This window comes from Megalops cyprinoides, chromosome 5 (genome assembly GCF_013368585.1).
Source record: "Megalops cyprinoides isolate fMegCyp1 chromosome 5, fMegCyp1.pri, whole genome shotgun sequence".
Taxonomy (NCBI): domain Eukaryota; kingdom Metazoa; phylum Chordata; class Actinopteri; order Elopiformes; family Megalopidae; genus Megalops; species Megalops cyprinoides.
Window position 1 is genome coordinate 18,275,700 of NC_050587.1, and position 21,393 is coordinate 18,297,092.

At 43.6% G+C, this 21,393-nt stretch overlaps 1 protein-coding gene across 1 annotated transcript in view; it reads right to left on the reverse strand.

Moving 5' to 3' along the window:
* Positions 1 to 20,899, reverse strand: part of adamts6 (ADAM metallopeptidase with thrombospondin type 1 motif, 6) — a 72,383-nt gene extending 51,484 nt beyond the window's left edge. The window contains exons 1-8 of the mRNA XM_036528852.1: positions 20,803 to 20,899; positions 18,807 to 19,162; positions 16,441 to 16,615; positions 14,715 to 14,932; positions 13,991 to 14,074; positions 12,126 to 12,271; positions 4,718 to 4,761; positions 1,611 to 1,716 (exon numbers count right to left, since the gene is read on the reverse strand). Coding sequence (XP_036384745.1) covers positions 1,611 to 1,716; positions 4,718 to 4,761; positions 12,126 to 12,271; positions 13,991 to 14,074; positions 14,715 to 14,932; positions 16,441 to 16,615; positions 18,807 to 19,162; positions 20,803 to 20,899 — 1,226 coding nt within the window. The remainder of the gene's footprint in view (positions 1 to 1,610; positions 1,717 to 4,717; positions 4,762 to 12,125; positions 12,272 to 13,990; positions 14,075 to 14,714; positions 14,933 to 16,440; positions 16,616 to 18,806; positions 19,163 to 20,802) is intronic.
* Between the last annotated feature and the right edge of the window lie 494 nt (positions 20,900 to 21,393).

Consider the following 21,393-nt stretch of genomic DNA (forward strand, 5'->3'; position numbering starts at 1 on the left):
AATCACCACCCTGATGGCTACCTGTCCGTGGCTAATTGCAGGTTCGGACAGGCCACATCAGACAAAACAGACAGGGGTGAATAAGGATTAACTCCTCTATAAATCAAGGCTTCCAGAACGGGAGTGCTTCTGCCCTTTCTCACCCCCACCCCCACCCTCTCAACCAACCAAAAAAAATGTCTCTTCTGTCGTTCATCAACCTTCTGGAAGTCCATAAGCAAAAATCAGCTTCTTATCCTTGGATAAGACCACTATAAGGCCCTTGGTGAAAGAAGCTGTTAAAATATTCAGCAACACCTTTTTGACTGTGATGTGAGAGAGAGGAGAGAGGAAAACAAACCTTTTTTTAACCATTTCTTTTTTTTCTGGCCCGTCTGAATATCATTTTAGGGGGGAAAAAAACGATCCCATAACACCAAATGCTCGAAGCTTACTTTTCCGTACGGTCTGAAAGCACAAATCAGTTTTAATGTATATAACAAACCTGACCACATCACACAATTCCACTGTGTTTTTCTAAGGCTCACGTCTATGACATTTTACTCCACGCGGGCAATAAATCAGCAGAGCTGAAACCTTGGTACAGTATTTTTTTTTACATCCTCTCAAAGCACCCAGTATTTTTTCAACTGCCCTACAACAGAGGCAGACACGAGACATAATAAAGGAAATCGCCATCTTGGTGAACTCTGAAGAGGGGATACGTAGACCAATACATCATAATTATTTTGCTTTACGTTCAGGTTGACAAATGCACGAGGTATGTGGACGCTATCATTCATAGGGGAAAATATGTGAATTGGAGATACGGCACAAAATATATTAGTCAAATGTCTCATGTCTGAAATCCAATGCAGACAATTTGCATATACAAACAACATATGAGTATACCTGATAGGTAGATTAAATCTGCAGGGCACAGCAGATTAAACAGACATGTCAAAGGTAAGACTGCAAATATAGTATGTCTTTTATCATTGTGAAAGAAGAGATAAAGCTGAAATGAAAAAGGATACATCTGCTCCTAAGTCCTCAAGGAAAGGCCACAGAGACATGAAAGTAAATACTCTTCTGGAATTGAAACAACTAATTGAATAAACTGCCTGTGTGACTGAAGGTAGCCATGAGTTGCTACAGGTATGAAATAAAGTAATCTTATATATTAATCTGTCCTTGAATTGGCTTGAATTGTTAAGGAAAACTCATTTCTTATTCTGCAATGACTGTCAGTAAATAAAAATGATCATTGTTACAAGTGACAACATGCCAATTCCAAAGCTGCAACTCTAATGTCTGGTTTGCCTTTACTCTGTTCTTCACCCGGACTGAGTTCTCTCAGTCTAGAGTGTCCACATTCATGTTGGTTTCAAAACGTCTCTCTACATCAAATAAACACTGAAAAAATCAACTGCATAAATCTTTTATTTGCTGCCATTTATGTATTTCATTGCTTCCTTTGATCATAGCAATATAACCAATTAACTGACTCTATGTGGCCGCCACTACACCAGAAGAGCCATGTCGCTAAACTTAATGGAGGTTCTAAGCAGCTCATTTCCCCTGTTCTGGGTGGATTGCAACATGGGCATGGGGTGTGTGCACACACTCACTTGTGCCCGATTTCATGGGCGATGGTGAACGCGGAGCCAAGACCGATGTCTTCGTTGATGCTGCAACTCCTTTCAGGTTCACACATTCCAGCCACCGATGCCAGACCTGAGTAAAAAACACACACACACACACACGAACACATACATGCAGACACACACACACACAAACACACAAATGCTTAAGCCAAGGTGCAGTGCTCTAAAGACCCCTCCACCATGGAAGGCTGAATTCTTCGCTCTAACCTCCATGGCACTGACAGAGGAGTTGGCGAAAAGTTAACTCTCAAAGTCGTTCCCTGAATCACCGGGGGGAGTTCTGCATCGCCGGCTAGACATTAATATTTTTTTGAACTGCAGTCGGAGCTGGAAAATGTCTAGACAAGGGGTTAGATTTATAAATTTTACTTCTGGTAACTAGGGACCACCTAGTAATGCGAGCCAGGGCTGGGAATTTAAGAAAACATTTTCCTTTTTTTAAAAAAAATATATAGATGTTTTTGCCGTTTCAAGGCTGCTGAGAGAGAGTAAGAGAGAGGGAAAGAGAGAGAAGGTAAGAGAGGGAGGTTAAGAGAGAGAGGGAATTACTTGATTTTTAAATCTTTGAAAAAGATTTTTAGGTGAGTACAATATGACTGGTCAGAATTAATAGAGAACAAAAGTAGTAGAATATGTCAATTAACCCCTTCCTATAGCTTTTTCCCCCTTAGTTTTACAAGCCAGCGAACACTGTGAACAGGACACACACATGACTTGGCAGAAAACAGAGTGAGATCAACCCACTCTGTACCTGCCTTCCACGCTGACTGTCAATCGCCATCAGCAAACAGCGGTGTTTATTTCTCCCTGTGCCCAAAAAAGGCCTTACACTTAAAAGTTTTTTGAAGGATCTACTCGAAATGGAGGAAACATTAAATCCGTGCAGATTTTTATATAGTATTTCCGGAGGGCAAGCTTTTGCAGGAGTCCTGGCTTTGCCTGGCACTTGGGTCTTTAACAAGCCTGAGCTGTGTGGAATCGGCCTGGGGGCTGAGAACTGAGCACTGTGGGACAGAGTCTGAATGGATGTCTGTGCCCTGACTCGGGGCAATGGATAGGCAAGTGCCGGACCAACGCGAGCTCCCTAACAGCTGGCTTTCCTGGAGGTAGGTGGGGCAAAGACGGGCCTTTGAGGTCATTGTGCTCCGGTGTGGAAAAGGGGGGGGGGGTCTCCAGAAATCCAGGTGTTGCTACAGTGCCGCTTCCTCAAAGCTTGTCATGTCAGGTGTGGAACGGAGACCATTTCTCACGGGTTGAGCTCAAAGTAAATGACTTGGGGTTGTGCGGGACAATTGTGCGACAGCCACAAAAAACAAAATAAAAAAATACTGTGGAGATAGGGGTTAACGTGGGTCATGGGGGGTAGGGGTAAGCTTGGTAGTCGTACAATAATATAATGTAGTAGGACCAAACCACATTTACTGGATCTCTCCCCCCCAAAAAAAAAAAAAATTTAAGGATCGTTTGTCTTCCGCTGAGTCACTGCGAACTGTAGACTGGATAAATGTAATAAAGCCGGTTTAAAGAGGTGATAACGGTGGCGTCATCGAGCCTGTGATGTTTTTAAAGAGTGGAGACTCTGTGAGAGAGCTGGGGGGGTAGGGAATGAACCACACATTGGGAGGGGGGGAACTGGATACCTCCATTTGTCAGAGACCGCAACCGTAAGGGAGAGAGAAACCCAGGAGCAGGGAGGTCAAAGTGCACCCGGGCCGAACCGAAAGAATCCGTGAAACGCCGGATGACAACTCGATCACCAGGGGGATCAGCCTGCATCTCTGAGCACTGGGGAGCTCTGCTCTGCTCTGCTCTGCTTTTCCGCAATCAAACAAGAGCCAACTCGCGAGTGAGGGGGCTACTGGCTTTCAAAGCCTTTACTGGAGGGAAGGGGCAACCTGGAGGTGACTGGGAGAAAGCCTCTCTGACTTTAAAGCAATTCCGGGGTCGTTGTTTTTTTAACACAAAGGTCGCAGATGTATTATCTCCTCTCCCGGATTACCCTCTGACCCTGGAGGGCAGCCCACCGACCCCGGACCATGATCCCAGTGGGTGCGGGGGGGAGGGGACGAGGAAGCCGAGCAGATGCCAGTGCAATTAAAGCCGCAGAGGGAATGTGACGAATGCGGTCAACCTGTCAAACCACCCCTGGAGTCACAATATTACTTCTGAGATATACTGCTCCGCCTAGAGGGCCTTTTACAGATAAGATGGGGTTCTGGCATTCCCCACTGTCCATTTGACTTTTCTCTCTTTTCTTTCTCACTCCCTCTATCTCGCCTGCTCAGTTGCTTTCTCACTGTTGCTCTTTCTGTTTCTCACTCCTGTCTCTCGCTCTCCTTCTTTCATGTTCTGTCTCATTCCCTCTCACTCACTTTCTTCATCTCTTTCTGCCTTTCTTTTTAACTCCCTTGCTCTCTCTCTCTCTCTCTCTCGCTTGTTCTCTTTTCTCCTCCTCCCTCACTCATTCTCGCAGTCCCTCTAGCAGTTCCTCAGTGCGGTGGGCTTCTTTAAATGTATTCATTTCTTTTTTTTTCCCGCACCCCCTGGGGAGGTGTAAACACCTCCGACACTTGCAGATGGCAAGGGAGTGCTTGGAAGTGAACAGTCATCTCCCTCCCCTTGTAACCGGAGCCCTGAGCGTCTGAGACAGCAGGCAGGCCTAGTGCCATGGTTAAGCCCGGCTTGTGCCAAGTCATCGAACTGCAGCAGGAGGAGGAGATAGAGGAGGCCTTCCCTATCTCTGAAAAGATACATATCATGTGCAGGGAGACACTGTGAGGGAGACGCTGCCCAGACAAGGCAGTCTGAAATATGCGTTCTGAAAAAAGAGTAGCTTGCTCTAGTTCAGTTTTGTCGCAGCTGACATAACACAATTTTGTTGAGATTAAGTGCATTGCTATGCACTGATAGTATTATCTTTGTTATTGGCGACCCTACCCTAAGTCTCTCCCTGCTTTTGTAAGTACCAGTATATTTTGACCCTGAACCCACTCATTCAATTCCCCATGTCAATACAAGAGACGCAGTATTTAATGTCCAATCAAAAGAAAGTCTGTTAACATTCTCCTTACCTAAGGTGCCACAGGGTTTGTTCTTGTAGGTGCAGATGTCATACCTGTGAACAGAGAGAAAGGCTTATTTTTTTGAGTTGAATGAATAGTATCTTTACTTGAGTCCCGCGCTCTCCTCCAGGCCAGCTTGGCTCCTCCTCCATCACCTGGCCAGGCGAGGCCCCAGCTGGCACACTGCGGCTGGGATAATCACTCACCCGCGGCTGGGGAGGCGGCCTACTCCAGTGCAGCAATCTGCAACCAGAGGAGCTCCAGCAGAGGCCTGACCTGGGGCTAGAAGGACACCTGCCAGCGCAGGGGAAATAAAGATATAAACCCATAAATGCAGGTAGGGAGAGCAGAGCTGCAGGGCAGCAGATGGATTGGAAACCTATAGCCTCTGCACCTACAGCATTCATGGAGGGGATGGCCCCTCCCTCTTTTCACTCGTCCTCTTCTCACTTTTTACTAGAATAATATTAGGACGTCTCTGCGGCTTATAAACCATGCCCCCCGCAACCCCCCACAAGCACATGCGATTCTCCTCCCAAGTAAAACAGGCACCACACTGATTTTAGGTGACATGGGTCATTCTGAATTCTTACTCCCTCCTCACGCATATAGGACCTCATGCGTAAATGGAGGTGAGCGTGACGCAGCATATCTCTACATCAAACTCCTTTTTCTTCTAAGAAAAAGTAACCACTGCCAATTCTGATATCAAGTGATGATTTAGTAATTCAGCTGCTTCGAAAAAAGAAAAGAAGAAGAAAGAGAGAGGGAGAAAAATGGAGACAATATGCATGGCCCTAAGAGATCCGTCCTACATATAGAGGTGTCAAGAACAACACTCTTGCTCTGGGAGATGGGAAGTCCAAACCAGCCCGTTGCCAAAGCACGATCTCCATCCTCATCTGAGCACCGCAGTGCATGTCACCACAATAGAGACATGATTTATATCAAACCTGGCAACATGCCTGAGTATCTTGTTTAAGGTTCAGCAGGGCTTTAACACACATACCGTACAGCGTGTGTGTGTGCGTTCTTTTTTTTTTCTTAAAGCGAGAAACACTGAAAAGCAAGTTTTGAAACTGCTGATCTGTCGGCCACACGTGAACATGGAGGACAGCTCTTTGTCACTGATTCTCAGCTTACTCAAAAAGCTGGGTCCTACAGGGTCTGTGCGAGGACGTCCCAAAACAGCGAAAAGGATTTCAGACGCATGACTCATCACTTCAACCTTGACTGCCTCGTCAGCAGCCTTTTCCGCTCTGACAGAAGGCCTGTTCTTTTGCATTATGTAAACAGCTATATTTGTGGCTCTTAACTAGTGGGTTGTTTTTGGTTTTTTTTTTTTTCACTTGAGGTGTCATCACTTCTCAGTCAGTGTCTACTGCAGAGCTTTGGTGAAGAATGTCAAGTATTTTCTCATTCCAGAAATGCGATCTTCAGTGTTGGACCTGCATGTGGCTCCAGACTAGCCAAGGGCTCTGTGCCAGTCTGTTCTGCACTGTCAGCTATGTGGGGAACGAGCATCTTAATCAGCGTGAGGGAACATTTCTTAATTACACCTTCTTTTTTATATTACTTAACAGAATAATACTGTTAGAAATACACAGATCCTAGCCTTCAGCTAGAATTCAGCACTGCACCCCGAAACAGACTGCTTCATACTAAGAGCTCAAATATACCTTTATCTCAAGGGCTGCAACCTAGTGGGGAGAAAACCGAAGTAAGGAACCAACACATTCCATAACTAACATGCGCATGCCATAACTAACATTCCAAAACAAACCTAAGCATTGTTCTGTCTGATTCAGGGTTTCCCAATGCACCAAGAACCCTCCAACAAGACATTTAATATGACCTTCAGGGGGAACTAAGGTAGAAAGCTGTACTCACTGACCTAGGTGACAAGCAAACCCACAACCCTCTGGTAACGAAATTCACTGCCAGAGGCACCCTCTCCCAACAGTACTTAGCAAGCAGTAGGGTTTTTTCACTGTCAGCACAACCATGAGGGAATGCTGGCAGAAAAGGTTACCAGGAGACAATGGGAGCCAAGGAGAGGGAGAGAGAGAAATTAAAGTAAACCAAATGTAATTACTAATGATGAAGGCCACAGGGGAAAAAGTACCCCAGTGCCATGAGGCAGCATTGTTCTTAGATCAGACGAACAAAACAATCAAAGCCAATGGATTACAGCTGTAGCTCACATCTGCCTAACACAACCCTTAAAAGGGCCTGATACGAGATCAAATTAAGCACACATATTACAAGCATATGACATATAAATACTAGGACTGACAATGATGTGCTGTTATGCAGAACAGCCTTAATGGCTGACACCTCCCCAGTTCATTGTGGATCAGTCAATATCAAACATTAATCAAAAATAATACTCCAAATCATCTATGTGGCACACACCAGCAGCTGAAGTAAAAACAGTAACACTCATGTTACTGTTCTTGTACTTATTCAGTACAGGACATTTTTTAAACATCCCAGCTAGGACATCCCACACCAAAGACTGAGATGGAATGTCACCATAGGTACTGTTTTATCAGGATTCTTCCCCCACCCCTCTGAACCGTCAAAGATGTATAAACCAATAAACCAATATCAGAAAGGATTAAAAAAAAAACAGCTGAAAGAGCGATCTACAAAGATTTTCTGCTTTCGAAACACATCCTCCATTTCTAATGGCAATGAGTAATCCAATCATCTCCAGGCTTTTAATCTATTAAAAACCAAGGACAGAGCAAATTAAATTTCAGCCCCATGGCCTGGGTCCAAAACCATGAGGTACAGTCTCCGGGTCGGCTGGGCTCTGCCTCCATAGATCTATTTATTTTGATTTAGTTATTTTAATTTCCCACTGCTCTCTTTTGCGGGTCTGCTCCAAACGAGGCATCACATCCCAACCACTATCTTGCCAAAGACTAATCAAGAACAACATTGACGGAGGGGTCTCAGCTCTTCCTGGGAGGAGCGGGAGACGCGGCGCGCTTCCCCGCAACCTCAAGGTCCCCGTCTAACATCTGCCGCCGCCTCACGGCTCAATGACGCGCTCGAGGAGCGGGGAGGGGACGGCCGCCGCTAACATGAGCTCATCGCCGCATTAGCTGTAATCTCCGTACATTAAACGGCCTTAAAAACGTCCAATGGACGCCAGGCTGGTTGCGAAAGGGACCACATGAAAGCGTTGAACGCACGGTCAGATCTTTCTGATGAAATAGGTCCACGGCTTCTGTACAGGGCAAAAAATAGCACCATACCAAGTCTCACCACTATATATAAATGTAGAATATCCCGCTGCCTGAGGAGGAGGGTGACTCATGTCACCTGTGGCTTTTATCAAAATACTGTCTTCCAGAAATGTACAGTTATGACCACACTGAATCCTCCACCCGGATCCAGCCCAACAGCATGACATTCGCTGTCAGCAATGTTGAGTGCAGATACTGCCCTGTCTGCAGCGGTTTGACAAATGCTTTCAATTAAGCTGTTACTTTGTCTTGTAAAAGTCTTTTACAAGACAAAAAGAGAGATAAGGGAATATGCTTGCTCCACATAATGTTAATGACCAGATCTCAAAGTAATACCTTTTCGGTGGCATTCTATTACTCCTCAGGTCAAGCGTATTTATGATGATCGCCGGGTAGGTCTTCTCCCGTACCTCAAATTCTCCTTCAGAAGCCATAATTACAGAGCTTAATCTAAAGCCCACATTACGTCAATTACAGGGCATGACGCAATATAATATACATTAAAATAAGAGACGATTATAAGCTAATCATATCATTCATGTGTAAACATTTTCCTATAGTAGACACGTATACATATTTTGTGTGGTTAAAAGTATTAAAATCTTCCCTACAGTGTTCCAAAAGATCCAGTACTTTTTTAGTTTATCTACCTTTACAGAAATGCCCTTTTAATCCTATAGTAAACTATTCTGTCTTATCAGCTAGTTTATACAATTGCTACAGGGCTTCAGATTAAATTACACTGGAAAGCTGGCCGATTTTCTTCCCACAACAACAATCAACAAACTAAATGACCACACAACAACACTCATACACACAGAGACATGTGAATTAATTAGATCAATTACACAAAATTTAACCAATTGCACAATGAGGAACACACGTCATACCAGAGTTTTCCCCTCATCAAGTAAAAAGATAACCTGAGAAGAAAAAACAAACAAAAAAAAACAAGTTTTGACTTTGGAAGTCCCTGCCAGGATATCATTAGTCATGAAACAGAAAACCGCATGCGTCAATATCCACATGTTTAAGCATTGCTAACGTACACTGCCATAAATCCACAGTCTATTTTTGCAGGGACTTCTATTGTAGCGTTCCTCCCCAATGCACTGGTTAATGACAGCTTCCTTGACCCACCCGCCCATTTTTTTACATCTCTGTGATGTTGCCATTTCAGAGGGCAGCTGATCTCACATCTGCCTTCTGTTCCCCAAGCTGGTCTCTTCAGGGAAATTTGACACCGTCTAGAGTCTGTCTCAGGATGTACTGTACTGTACTCCCAATGGATATGCTTAATAGACAGCTTTGTCCAGGCTACTCACAACATTGATAGTATAATATACCATATTTTGATCATGAATATAAATAGCATACCGAAACATAGATAAATGTAGATAAACAAATGTCTGTATCATATTTACAACTGCACATATTCTAAATCTCATTTAATATGACGTGTTTCTCTTGCCCTCTCATGATGGATACAACAGTTGTTTTCCATCTCTGATTGCAATGTAGCGCCCTACACTTAAGTCTGGCATGTCCTTTGCACCGAACAGCACTCTACACTGATTCAGTCTCACCTGCTGATCTCCACTTGTGTGTTTTTGCTGTTGAACCTGAAGGCCCTGCTGTACTGATTAACTCCTGAACCTGTCTCACCTTGACTCTACTGCGAGGCACACGGCTAAGCCATTAGCCAGGATCCCATAATGCGTTTATGCGTTTAAAAAATGACACTGAGCTTGTTCCTTTTGGGCTACAGATAGGATGTGATAAGAGCTGAAGGAGAAGCATTGGGAAGGACATTAGGACTGCTGGCTGGAGTCTAACTGCCTGGTAGCCATGCAGGCTTCCCATCAGATATTCTGTATCAGCTTTACAGAGACCCGAACGCGTTTGTAATGAGCTGCAATTTTGACGGTGTGTATAATGCTGACCGTGGCTCCTTAAACACTTTTACAGCACAGATCTGGGGTGTGTTTGCCAGACCAGAAACCAGCTGGCCAGTAATTAGGACCACAACGGCTAGCTGTTTACTACAGGGCCAACTCTGGCTGCGATCCCTCTGTTTTGAAGCTGCAATCCACCTAACACCTACAGCTTGCTGGCATCGGCCACCAATCATTGCATTCTACTGCATTTCAGCCTAATGGCTCTCAACACGCTGGTCACCATTCGCTTTTTAGACCCCGCAAAACAAACCAGATCGAGACAAAATCACAGCAATGCAAACAGAATTCAAAATCTACCACTTTTGCAGGGCACGTTACGGAAACTTAACCAAACTATTCTGCTCTGTCGACTCCGATATGTGAACCCTTTTGTTCGGACACACAAGCGGTTTGCAAGCTTCAGCACACAGCAATCGGAGCTTTATAACAACAGGGGCCAGAGCTTTCGTGACATGAACATAACCGATCATGAGCTGACTCGACAGCGTGCGCCTCCGCATGTCAAAAGGTACGCCGAAATGCAAGAGTCATCACGAAAGCCCATGGAGTGCGTCACCCTCGTGGTATCGACCCCGACCACAAGCGAGGCCACGCCGAGTCTTTCGGAGATGACTTCATGACATTACTTATCACTGAGGGAATTTTACAGTCGGGTCAACTTATATTGCTTACATTCCACGTATTCCCAATGTATACAGCAGGATCTGCACACAAAAACTGAAGGTTAAAGAGGCATCATTACAGGGCCCTTGAATGCAAACCCACAATCATTCATAACCGCACCTGACCGCTGACCTTTGATGTTCAAAACAAGGCTGTGTGTGGGAGATTGGTTAAAGAGTGATCTCAATGGGGCAATTAAGCCTTGAGCCATGAAGTATGCAAAGTAGCCAGAAGTGCTCTTTGCTGATGAAACAGAACAGGCTATTAGCAAGTGTTCAATGCATACAGTGCAGTCTACTGCCTACAGTCTACATGAGGTAAGAAAACAAAAGGCCAATCCACTCAATACACTACACACTCAGATAATACGGACAGGCAAATGCAAACTGCAGTTAACAGATATTACAGCACAAATTTCATCTTTACTGTCCTGAGTAATTATGAAATTTTCAGTCGACTGACAACAAATGGCTTATGAAATCTGTGGAAAAGGTAAAAAAAGAAACAAGGAGAGAGTGGTTTTGCATTCAGCAAAGTTCAAAACAGGAGCTTAGTTGAGGCCAATCAACAGAAGTCTCCCATCCAGACATAACAAGTGGGCCTAACTCTCAACAGGGGATATACCTTGTTGCTAGGGTCTGTGGCAAAACAGCTAAGCAATAATAAAGCCAATTCCAGGTAATGACAGTGTTTTCACTAAAACACAGTTGCCACCCATAAACTGTAGTATGACTGGTATGTATGAAGTGGTAATTTTACATGGTTCACAGGTTCTTTAAGACCTGTAGGTAAAATATGTAAGCTGTAAATGGGTGTATGTGGAAAATTAGTTTCTGCCATGTTCAGCCTCATGCTTTTCACAGCTAGGAGGAATGAGGAGCTAAGGAAAAGAAAGTTAAGAAAGCCGAAAATCTAGCACCACATCCCACATCACAGGCTAAATGCGATGCTAATAAATGGCGACGTCATTTGTTGATTGAAGTGCTGTGGTTCATGTTTTGTTCCCATTACTTTTGAGTGGCGGGCAAAATAAAGGCTCTGGCAAAAACCAAAACACCACTCACCCACACACCACTAAACAAACAAGCCAATCAATTTGATTTAAATTGGAAGGCCTTGAGACAATTAGGAAAGAAAAACAAAACATTTGACTAAATAAACACTGTAACCTAGATGTACTTGGGATAATCCACAGAACAAACACTTATATGATTCCATCAAGCAATAACAAATATTGAAATATGAATTTTTAAACATTCCTCTTCCGGTAGCTGGAACCGCTGGTGATACATGATTTAAGAAGAATAATATGACAATCAATAATTAATAATTAATAATAATAACAATATAATGTGGCAAATTATAGATGGCTACAGTAAAACATCAAGTATTCCTCTAGCATTCAGCACATGTACACAACACAAGAAGATCAACTATATGGTTGTTTCTACACAATATTGCGAGAAGAGGAATACTTGGAAGGAGTAACTGGCTGAAGGCCTGTACTTGACAGAAAGGACTGACTTTCCAAAAACCGACCTTGTGATGAGAACGGCGTTGTCGTGGTGAGCGATGCCATTCTCTGGAATGCTGTTCCCGTCCCCCTGATGGGAGAGGATGGACTTTTGCCACTTGCAGAAGCTGTCCAGGGACTTGTCTGCATGGTGGTTTATCTCCAAGTTGGGCTGCAACACAAGACCCCACATGGGAAAAAAAAGCTGAGCACCAGAGCCCCTCAAACATGTTTAAGACTCAGAGGCATCCGCCACACGTGCCCAGAGCAGTAGACCTCTGCCTTTTGTGCTGATCTGACAAAATGCCAGTCGGCTGGGATCAAACCAAACAGACTTCCGTTTGTACTCGAGGTAGCTAATGCTATAATCGCAGTTATTATTGTGCATCTGTCTCACAGGCGCCCTCATCCAGACGAATGCAAAGGCGAATGCAATTCCGTTATAAACAATAGCGTTATTAGCATTTTTCTTAGCCCTTGTTGCACTTGTGCTGTTATGTTTGCTGACGAATCTAACTCACAGGCTCAAATCCTGAGCCAGTCTTTAACACTAACATCATCCACCATTCAGCAGCCATTGGGCAATACCTGTTGGTGTAAACCATTTTTATTTTGCTGATACAACATTGACATTATAAGGGGCCCTTGATGTTGAGGATATCCAGCTCACTCAAGCTAAGTTAAGCACCGCTGGCTGAGGTCACAAATAAACTTTTGTGTGTTTGCACATGCCCACAAAGAACATAAGTACTCAACTAATTAGCTGCCATTACAGTAGCATCTTATTTGCCAGGCAGCTTAATTCAAATCATTTGAGAGATAATAGTCATTCCATAGAGTGCTCTACCTTAAATGGAAACTCTCAAGAATAGAAATCTTTGCTGGCTTCCATCCTGTGAAAAAATGACATGTATGATCCCTGAAAAAAAACAGATACTAAAAACCCGGCCTCTGTTTTTTCCATTAAATTACAAAAAAAAGAAATCCTGAAGCAAAGTTTCCCTCAGGAGTGGTGTCTGAGCACATCTCTATTTGAGCTCCTTTCATCTTTAGTGGTGGTAGCCATATGGTATGATGCTTCCCGGTTCTCTCCGCCACATCCATGCCAATCACATAAAACAGTCGACAGCCCTCATATGGCGGGTCCTTTCGGCTTCTTAAAATAGGCCTTCCCTGTGATTTCTTTAACGGCGTGGCGGCCTGCGCTGAGCTTCTCTCTGAGCACACGGTCAGTCCTTGTGTCAAAAAACGCATGTGTGCAGAGCGAACCGCTTCCCCCCGTCGGGCTTTTCGGGTCAGACAGGGTGGGGGGGGGGGGTGTTTGGGGGGGTGCGAACGGCCCACAGACAGGAGCGATGTAGGTCAACAGTGCGGTGCTGGTGAGCCTCGGCCAACACGAGCAAGGTCTGGCAAGCAGCTGAGAACAACGTCCATCTGTGTGTCTGGGTGTACACCCTGCACACTACATTACGCATCTGGGTGCGTTGGGAAAAAAAACACACCGCGGTCTATAATAACACGGGCACAAACAGAACAACCTGGAAAAACAGACGTCTGAGCTAAAATGTTTTGCTCTGCACAGCGCGTTAATTTCAAATGTACAGACAGCTCCCTCATTTGCATACATCTCAAGCGATTCACGCATAACACTTACGTTGCAGTTCAGCTGTCCCGCAATCAAACGTTGTCTGGTAACATTTAGACAAAATTGCACTTGTCTCCTTGCATAATTACAGTAATTACAAATATAAAGGAATTGATTGCTACTCAATAAACCTGCTGGACTGCCGAATGCTTTTTTATTTACAGAGCAATGAAACTAACTGTTGGCCTTTTTTAAAAACAGTTCCACAACATCAGAAACTCGAGGGAAGCTTAAGAGCATTCTCACCTGGTCCTCTGTCAAAACGATCAGCCGTGTTACTATAATGTTCACAACGTTTCCTAGACTGGCATCTCGGTACAGTTTGGCAACCTGACCTCCAGAAAAGAAAAAAAGACATAAAGTCAGACAAATTGTGTCACTGTGTCAATACTACAATGTAAACTCAACACCTAAACACAGATGCGCTAACCACATACGAATGTATCCTCAACACCTAAACACAGACACGCTAACCACATATTAAGTTCATGCTAAGTTCACAGAAACCTGAGCCCACTTCTAACAATAAGTCACCTATTAAAGAGTTTTTAACTTTAATTTGATGATGAATGTAGAATTGCTACACGGAGCATGTCTCAGAAATCATGACAAAGGTCTTCTCTGAACTTCAGAGAGAAATCATAATTGGATGCCTTTATCCCCCAGGACCCATTTTTTTCTTTAAGGAGACCATCAAGTCAAAAGAGAAAACCTTTTCATTGTCAAAATACAAAGACTGCACACTGTGAATTCTTCAAACATAAATGTGGAATTTTCCCTCACAGGAAAATCGATGGAATCCTATAAATTGGGAGAAGGCAGAACAAAGGGGCTTGACTAAAATCACATTTACAACTTTCACGGTGCAGCTACTTTAGAGCAATTTAAATACACCTCCAACTGTTTTGTGTTTGGGAGAGGGGTGGTGGGGAGGGAAGGAGAGGGTGCCAAAAAGTGGGATCAAACTTACAATATTCATCACCGACAGGATATAGTGCTCGATGTCCTTGCGGCCGTGGTACCCCACCATCATTTTGTCGGCTACCACGAGGGTCTCGACAAAACGCTCTGAACTGACCGACCGCTTCTGCCGGTGGGCACTGTTTGTGCTGCTGTTAATTGGGGCAGGGGTAGGGGGGGCCGAGGCAGGAGTGCTCAGCCAACAGGGCGTCCCACTTCTTGTGAGGTCTGTGAGAAATGAGGGAGGGGTAAGGGGGTTGGAGGGGGGGAATGAGAGACTTTAGCTGGGGTTAATACTCACCAGTTAACATTATTCCATGTTCTCTTACTGTTTACGGCAGAAGCAGGTTTTAAACATCCTGCCATTAAGGCATTATGCAGTGCTGCACACTGCGATCGGATCAAGCTAATAACACTGTTCTTTTTTTTATAAATATTCCTCTGAAGCTTGCACAGTTTCACTCAGCTGAGAAGCAACGCAGGCAATTCAGGAATTCAGGCAGTCAGACTTCTACCACTGCTGTCTCTTTCTCAGCAAGCTCCCAGTACTGGAGTCTATGGGATAGGCTTAGAATCCACTCTTACAGAGACAATAACCACCTGGACCATGTGCACCGGTTGTTGTGATAGCCATCGAAGGCTTTACTTTGCTTGGTGGCAGGTGTAACTATATATATATATCATAGTGAAGCTTCACATGCCACAAAACGGATGGAGCTATCATGTGTTATTAGTCACTCACTAATTATCAAGGAATCATAGAGTTTTTACATGATAAAAGTGTCGATTGGTTCATATACATCAGTGATCACCAGCCCAAGGCAGCTCCATCCATTGTGTGGTACGGGGAAGCCTGGCTGCGTTTTGTTCATTTAGCAATATTTTGTTGAGCTCATTCCTCAGTCTTAGACCTGTTGGCAGTTTAGTTGCACAGACATGCCTACAAACCATTTTCATTGACATGACTTAGGTGCGGAAAGTCATTAAAGTTTTTGAAAAAAATTAATGGACGGCACAAAAATCAAACATATGTTGCTAGGATAAACAGTCATTCAAATTAATGGTCATATTACATGATATTACCTATGTTATACTAAACTTTGTAATGACTAAGCTAGTGGCGTAACGTAGAAATATGTGTTACCTGACTAGTGAATAACTAACACTACATCTTCCACAAATGCTTTACAGAAGAGCCCTGTGAAACATAACTGAGACTCTGCCCCTTTGAACCTTGCGGCTGAAGCCTGTGTGTTTAAGGCCCAGATGGGCTGGGAAAGCCATAAGCTGATACTAGTTGCAACATGTTGGTTTCATGGCGATGGCAGTCTTTGCTGTAGCTAATAACAACCTAATACAAAAACACTATCTCTGCTACATAAATCTACACATTTGTCTCTCTAGAGGTTCCTTCGGCACACATTTTCCTAGTGCCACAATCTCACAAATTTTTTTTGCTGTTCTTCTCTAAATCACTCATTCATCGAGAGCCAGAAAGCTCAGAACAAATGGTTCTGTCAAGACAATATCCCTTTAATGAAATGTCCTACAAGTCTAGACCAGGATTTCGTAGGATGATGGTTGGCTACTGTGATGTGAGCATTTAAGGCGCCAGTACACAAATGTAGCCTCTTCCATGAACAACATGAGCCAGAAACCAGCATTTCCTCGACTGCTATGTATAGCTGTTCCTTTGCGTCAGTCGAAAAAGCAGCCAAGGCGAGGGGTGCACCAACCTGAAACGCCACAGCCAAACTCCTCACTGTGCTCTTGGGGCCGGGGAATGGAAGACTTTTTATAAATAACATGTGGCTGTCCTTCTTCAAGGTTTAAATCACTGGAATTTTTGGAGGATATATTCTTTAATGGCTCAATTAAATACTGTTCTTCTTCTGTTGTAATAACACCATGCTTGTTGAAAAACAAGAACATTGGGAAAACGGGGTTATGGACAATCAAGAGAAAAACACAAAGCACAACATTTTAAACTCTACGGCTGCACTTCCATAGCTGTTTGAGCCATCCCAGGTCTTACCAAAAGCATGCAGATCATTAGAAGCTACTATCAGGTATTGGTTATGTGCTGCTTATGGTTGTCACATTAATGGCAGTGCATTTGAAGACAAAGAGTTGCATTGTCTTAATACTTGTGTCTTGTTTTGTGCAATATCTTTGGGAAACTGCAGGTGTAAAGGCTGCAATGGCTCTAACTGCTATGCATTGAGAGTGCCATTTCTATGCTCAGTACAGTAGTCACTGTCCTTACAAACATGACATTTGTCCAATTTCACTCTCATTTTTACGTTCTGCCCCCAGATATTTTTTCTTGGTTCAAACAGCTCATTCTGTGACCCTTGTAAGTAGATTGCACTGTAATGCCATCTCATTGACAATTACAGAAACTTACAAGGCAACTTGCACCTGTAAAATCATGCCATACTCAGCTCTTCCAAGCAAAATGAATCATGTAGCATCACCTATAATTTAAATCTATCAGAGTTGTAGTAAAATGTAAAAACACCCCACATTCCAAGGTAATTCAATAAATCATGTTAAAACAATCAATTATACAGAGAACAACCCCATAATTACTGGGACACAGACCAAACTACACAATTCAGTGCCCTCGTACACCCTGGTCTTCACATAAATTGTAAAAGTAATTCAAAATGTGTTTATAAAAACACTGGCTCGTTCTCCAAGTCTGTGAAACTGCAGTGAAACCAATTAAAATCCTTGACTATAACAATAAACAAGTACACGTGGAAAACAAAAGCGTATTTGACAATACACCTACAGTTCACAATGCAAACATTTAAAATATTTTGGCAACGGAACGAGAGTAGACCGTTTGATGTATTTCAATGAAAGTTTTCCACTTTTGGTTTTATTAGAAATGACTGGAGTTCAGCCGATTTGAGTACAACCTCAATTTATATTTGATCATGGGGTGCCAGTACATTTGCCTGCAACAAGAGAAAACACAACACTAATACAGGGGGTTTTATTTCCAGATTACTGCAATTGGCAAAGAGTCACAAAGGGCTTTTTCCCTACATATAAAGTATCCAAAGAAAGGCAAAACAAAGTTTAATAGATGCTTAGGATTCTGTTGTTAACATGGTGAAGCTGGCTAGTCAATCTGTCTCAGTGTATAACTGGATATATGCCTCGGTATGAATAATTAGCTACTTCGTTAATGTTTTATGAAAGCATATTTCCCTGAAACACTTTTTTCCTTGGATAGTGGAATGTGCCTTTCTATCGCTATTTTTTCCAAGGAAATACTTTGGTCTGAAGGTTTGTAACACAGTGAGAGGAGTTCAACGTGACAAACGTGAGCATGGAACATTCATGAGTAGCTCTCAGCGACTGTGTTATGACACTCACACTAGGATCAATACCATTATTGGTAACAGCCCAGTCAATTAGTTACAGCAGAAATTTACATAACAGAGAAGATGAGATACAGTAGTTTCCGAGTTCTAAAGGTAGATGAGAAAATGGGGGGAAGGGCATTTCCATGGAAAGTAACAATCAAAGCAGCAAATGCTTAGATGTGATTCCAAATCAAGTTGTCTTAAATATTTAGATTATGTAACACTGCAAGCATCTTCCGTATAAAATATTTATACGGAATGTCAAGACTAACTGAACATATCACTCAATCTCTAGCCAGTGCTACAGTCAAGTCAGAAAGCTACTTCTGTTAACTGGCTGTGAATGTGGTTGTATATGTGCATGTGTGTGCACGTGTATGTGTGTGTGTGTGTGTGTGTGTGTGTGTGTGTGTGTGTGTAATCTGGCCCTGAGAGCACCAGAGCAGGTACCATTTCTTCTGGCCCTGCCATCTACTCTGTTCCTCCAGACTGCCAAGAGAGGTATGCAAATTAGCCATGTGTCGCCAGCGGGAAAGCCTCTTGCTTTTGTCTTATTAAAGTAGCCTGGATTTCTGAGTACCGTTCCCGAAAACGTAATGCACTCCATGCCCCTGGTAGAGCCCATATTATACTTAAACTCGGCACGGCAGGATTTATACCTGTTAGCCTCGGAACAAAAATCAAGAGGTCAGCAGAAGTGATGGGAATGCCACTCTACTCACCAAGCCTTTACAGTTGCTCAGCGCCACCTTTGTGGTGCTGTATTGGTCCTGCAGGTATCCAACATAATGGCAGTTATCAACGAAGTCGTGCCGCCACTCTGGTCCATCCTTCCCCCAGTATTCTACAGTAAAATGTTTCGACACCAGGTGGGGGTTGAGTGTAAGGTTTAAATGAAAGTGCCTTCCGTAGGCTGAGAGTCTGTAGAAAAGCCTGGACTCAGAGTCGGCCGGATCCAGTCCCCGCCTTCGCCGGGCGGGTCGGTGGTGTTTCACAGTGTAGCTCAGGAACTCTCCGGTCTCGCTCACCCTCACTGGGACTGTCAGCTGGTACTGTTCAAGGTAGGACAGGAACTCCTCTTTTTCAGGAGACGTCAGTCGGGGGGGGGGGGGGGGGGGGTGTAGAGGAGTAGTAAAGAAGAAAAAGAGGAAAAATCAGAAGGTCATTTCTGCCGATTACAGATTCCTTCCAAACCTTGTTGCCCAGGGCACAGAGACTGAAATTTTAATCAAAACCAAGCTCTGTGACTGAGGTGAAGAGGAAGATTCCAAATTTGATTCTACAAAGCCCCAAGGCCAGTGCCCCACACATGTCTGCTTTGATTAGGCAAATCAGCAGCATGTAATTATTAATTGCTTGGCAGGTAGCCTTATCCACAGTGATTACATAGCTTACATTTTTATCATCGAATTACATAGATCAACATTTACCGAAGCAATTTTTGACTGTAGTTAGTGTACATTGGCTACTGAAGACGCTGGCTATTGTACCTCCCTCAAAGGTACAATGACACTGCCCTACCTGGGTATCAAATCAGTAATCACTGGAACACAAGACCTGTTCCTACACTGCAGTCACATCACCAGCAGGTTAGTGAAAAGGCCTGTTATTGCTAACAGTATGTAGCTGATCTGGTGGAGGACATTTACTTGAACCAATCGGTCACACTTTTGTCACTCTTTGTCAAACAAGCTGGAATGTCTCTATCATTTAACAGCGAACATCCTCTGAAATGTAAAAATGAAACAACAGACCACACTGAAAACACTGGACTGATGGATGCAGTGCTCTACTGTGGACTCAAGGAGCCCCACCATACAAAGTCAGACCACTGCGAATCACCTGATTCTGATTACTGGGAACACATGTTCATTCATTATCAAGTAACAACTCATCTGCTGAATCAACACTTTCATACTCAAGATATAAGTGAGCTACGCAAGACATAGAGGAAGACGAGACAAGAGGAATATGAACTCATCCAAGCATCTGCTTTGTTTATCAGATCTTGGTCTTAAGAGACAATAAAACTGAAACAGGCCTGGAAGTTAAATGGAATGTAGTTGTGTTGACGGACTGGTAAACATCTCATGATAAAAAAAAATTCCACTGCTACTGAACAGCCAAGACATTTATACTTACAATCTACACATTGGATCAGCTCGGTTAGTCCCAGCTAATCCTTTAACACAGAGAAACAACACACTTGTCTGCCTGAATTCAGCTTGCACTATTTAGTGAAACTTAAAAAGACAGACTTCAGCCCGGCATTGATAGAAGTCAATGGGGGGCAAACTCCACCCTTTGCTCAAATCAGGCTGCATCTGGCTGAATAATCAGTCCCTGTTGATCATAAGGGTGAAAGCAGGACCCTCGCTCCCAAGATATTACTACTCGGTTTTCCTTCAACAAAAGGCCAGTAGCGTTTTATTTTCCCCTATGAAAGCAAAGACCATCAGGTTATGTTTACCTTTCCTTGCCAAGGACCACCACCAAATTCCAGGATTCTTTGCAAAGAATGGTGCCAGAGTAAGCATTCTAACTGTTTCAGCTCTTAAACCAGGATCAAGGCATGAGATATGCAACACCCCCCCCCCCCCCCAACTCCAGAGACAAGCTGACTAAAATCTGTCATAGTCATTCTCCCACAAACTGTAAGTGTAAAGACTCTCCAACCACCCCATACCTATTAAACAACACTTTACAGCAATGTCCTACCTTGGGAATTGTGTGAAAGTCTGTTGAAGGTTTGAAATTCAGAAGCAGCCATGACTAGGCTCAATATCCAAGTCAGCGTCTTCCACAAAATTTCCATAATTTAGAAAAGATCTAGCATGGGGTGGGGGGAGGGGGTTGGGGGAGGGGGCTACTGTTGGGCTAAAAAGATTTGCTCAATCCAGTATAGCACCATAACAAGACCATGGTTTACGTCCTCGATATGTCGTCAGATCTCTGAGAGGGTTGATCCAGGTTTTAAATTTCTTCTGAAAGTGGGCCCTTCCAGTCTCTACTTGCATTTGCCTTTGTGCACATGTTCTCCATGTGAGATGCAAGGATCCATTGGTGGATTACTTCAAGTAATTCCAAAGCAGCAGATCTATACTGGAGGTCTGCCTTGAACTATCCATCTGTGTACCTGAAAGTAAATCATTGTACATTTTAGACAAAATGAAACTGACCACTGCACACAGCCTAACCACAGCATAGGTCAGCATTCAGAGTTTTCAAAATGTGACGAGACAAGCATGTAAACTGCTTTATACAGCTGGTTCCTTTATTGTGAATATGTTTCTCCCGTGTTGCTGGTGG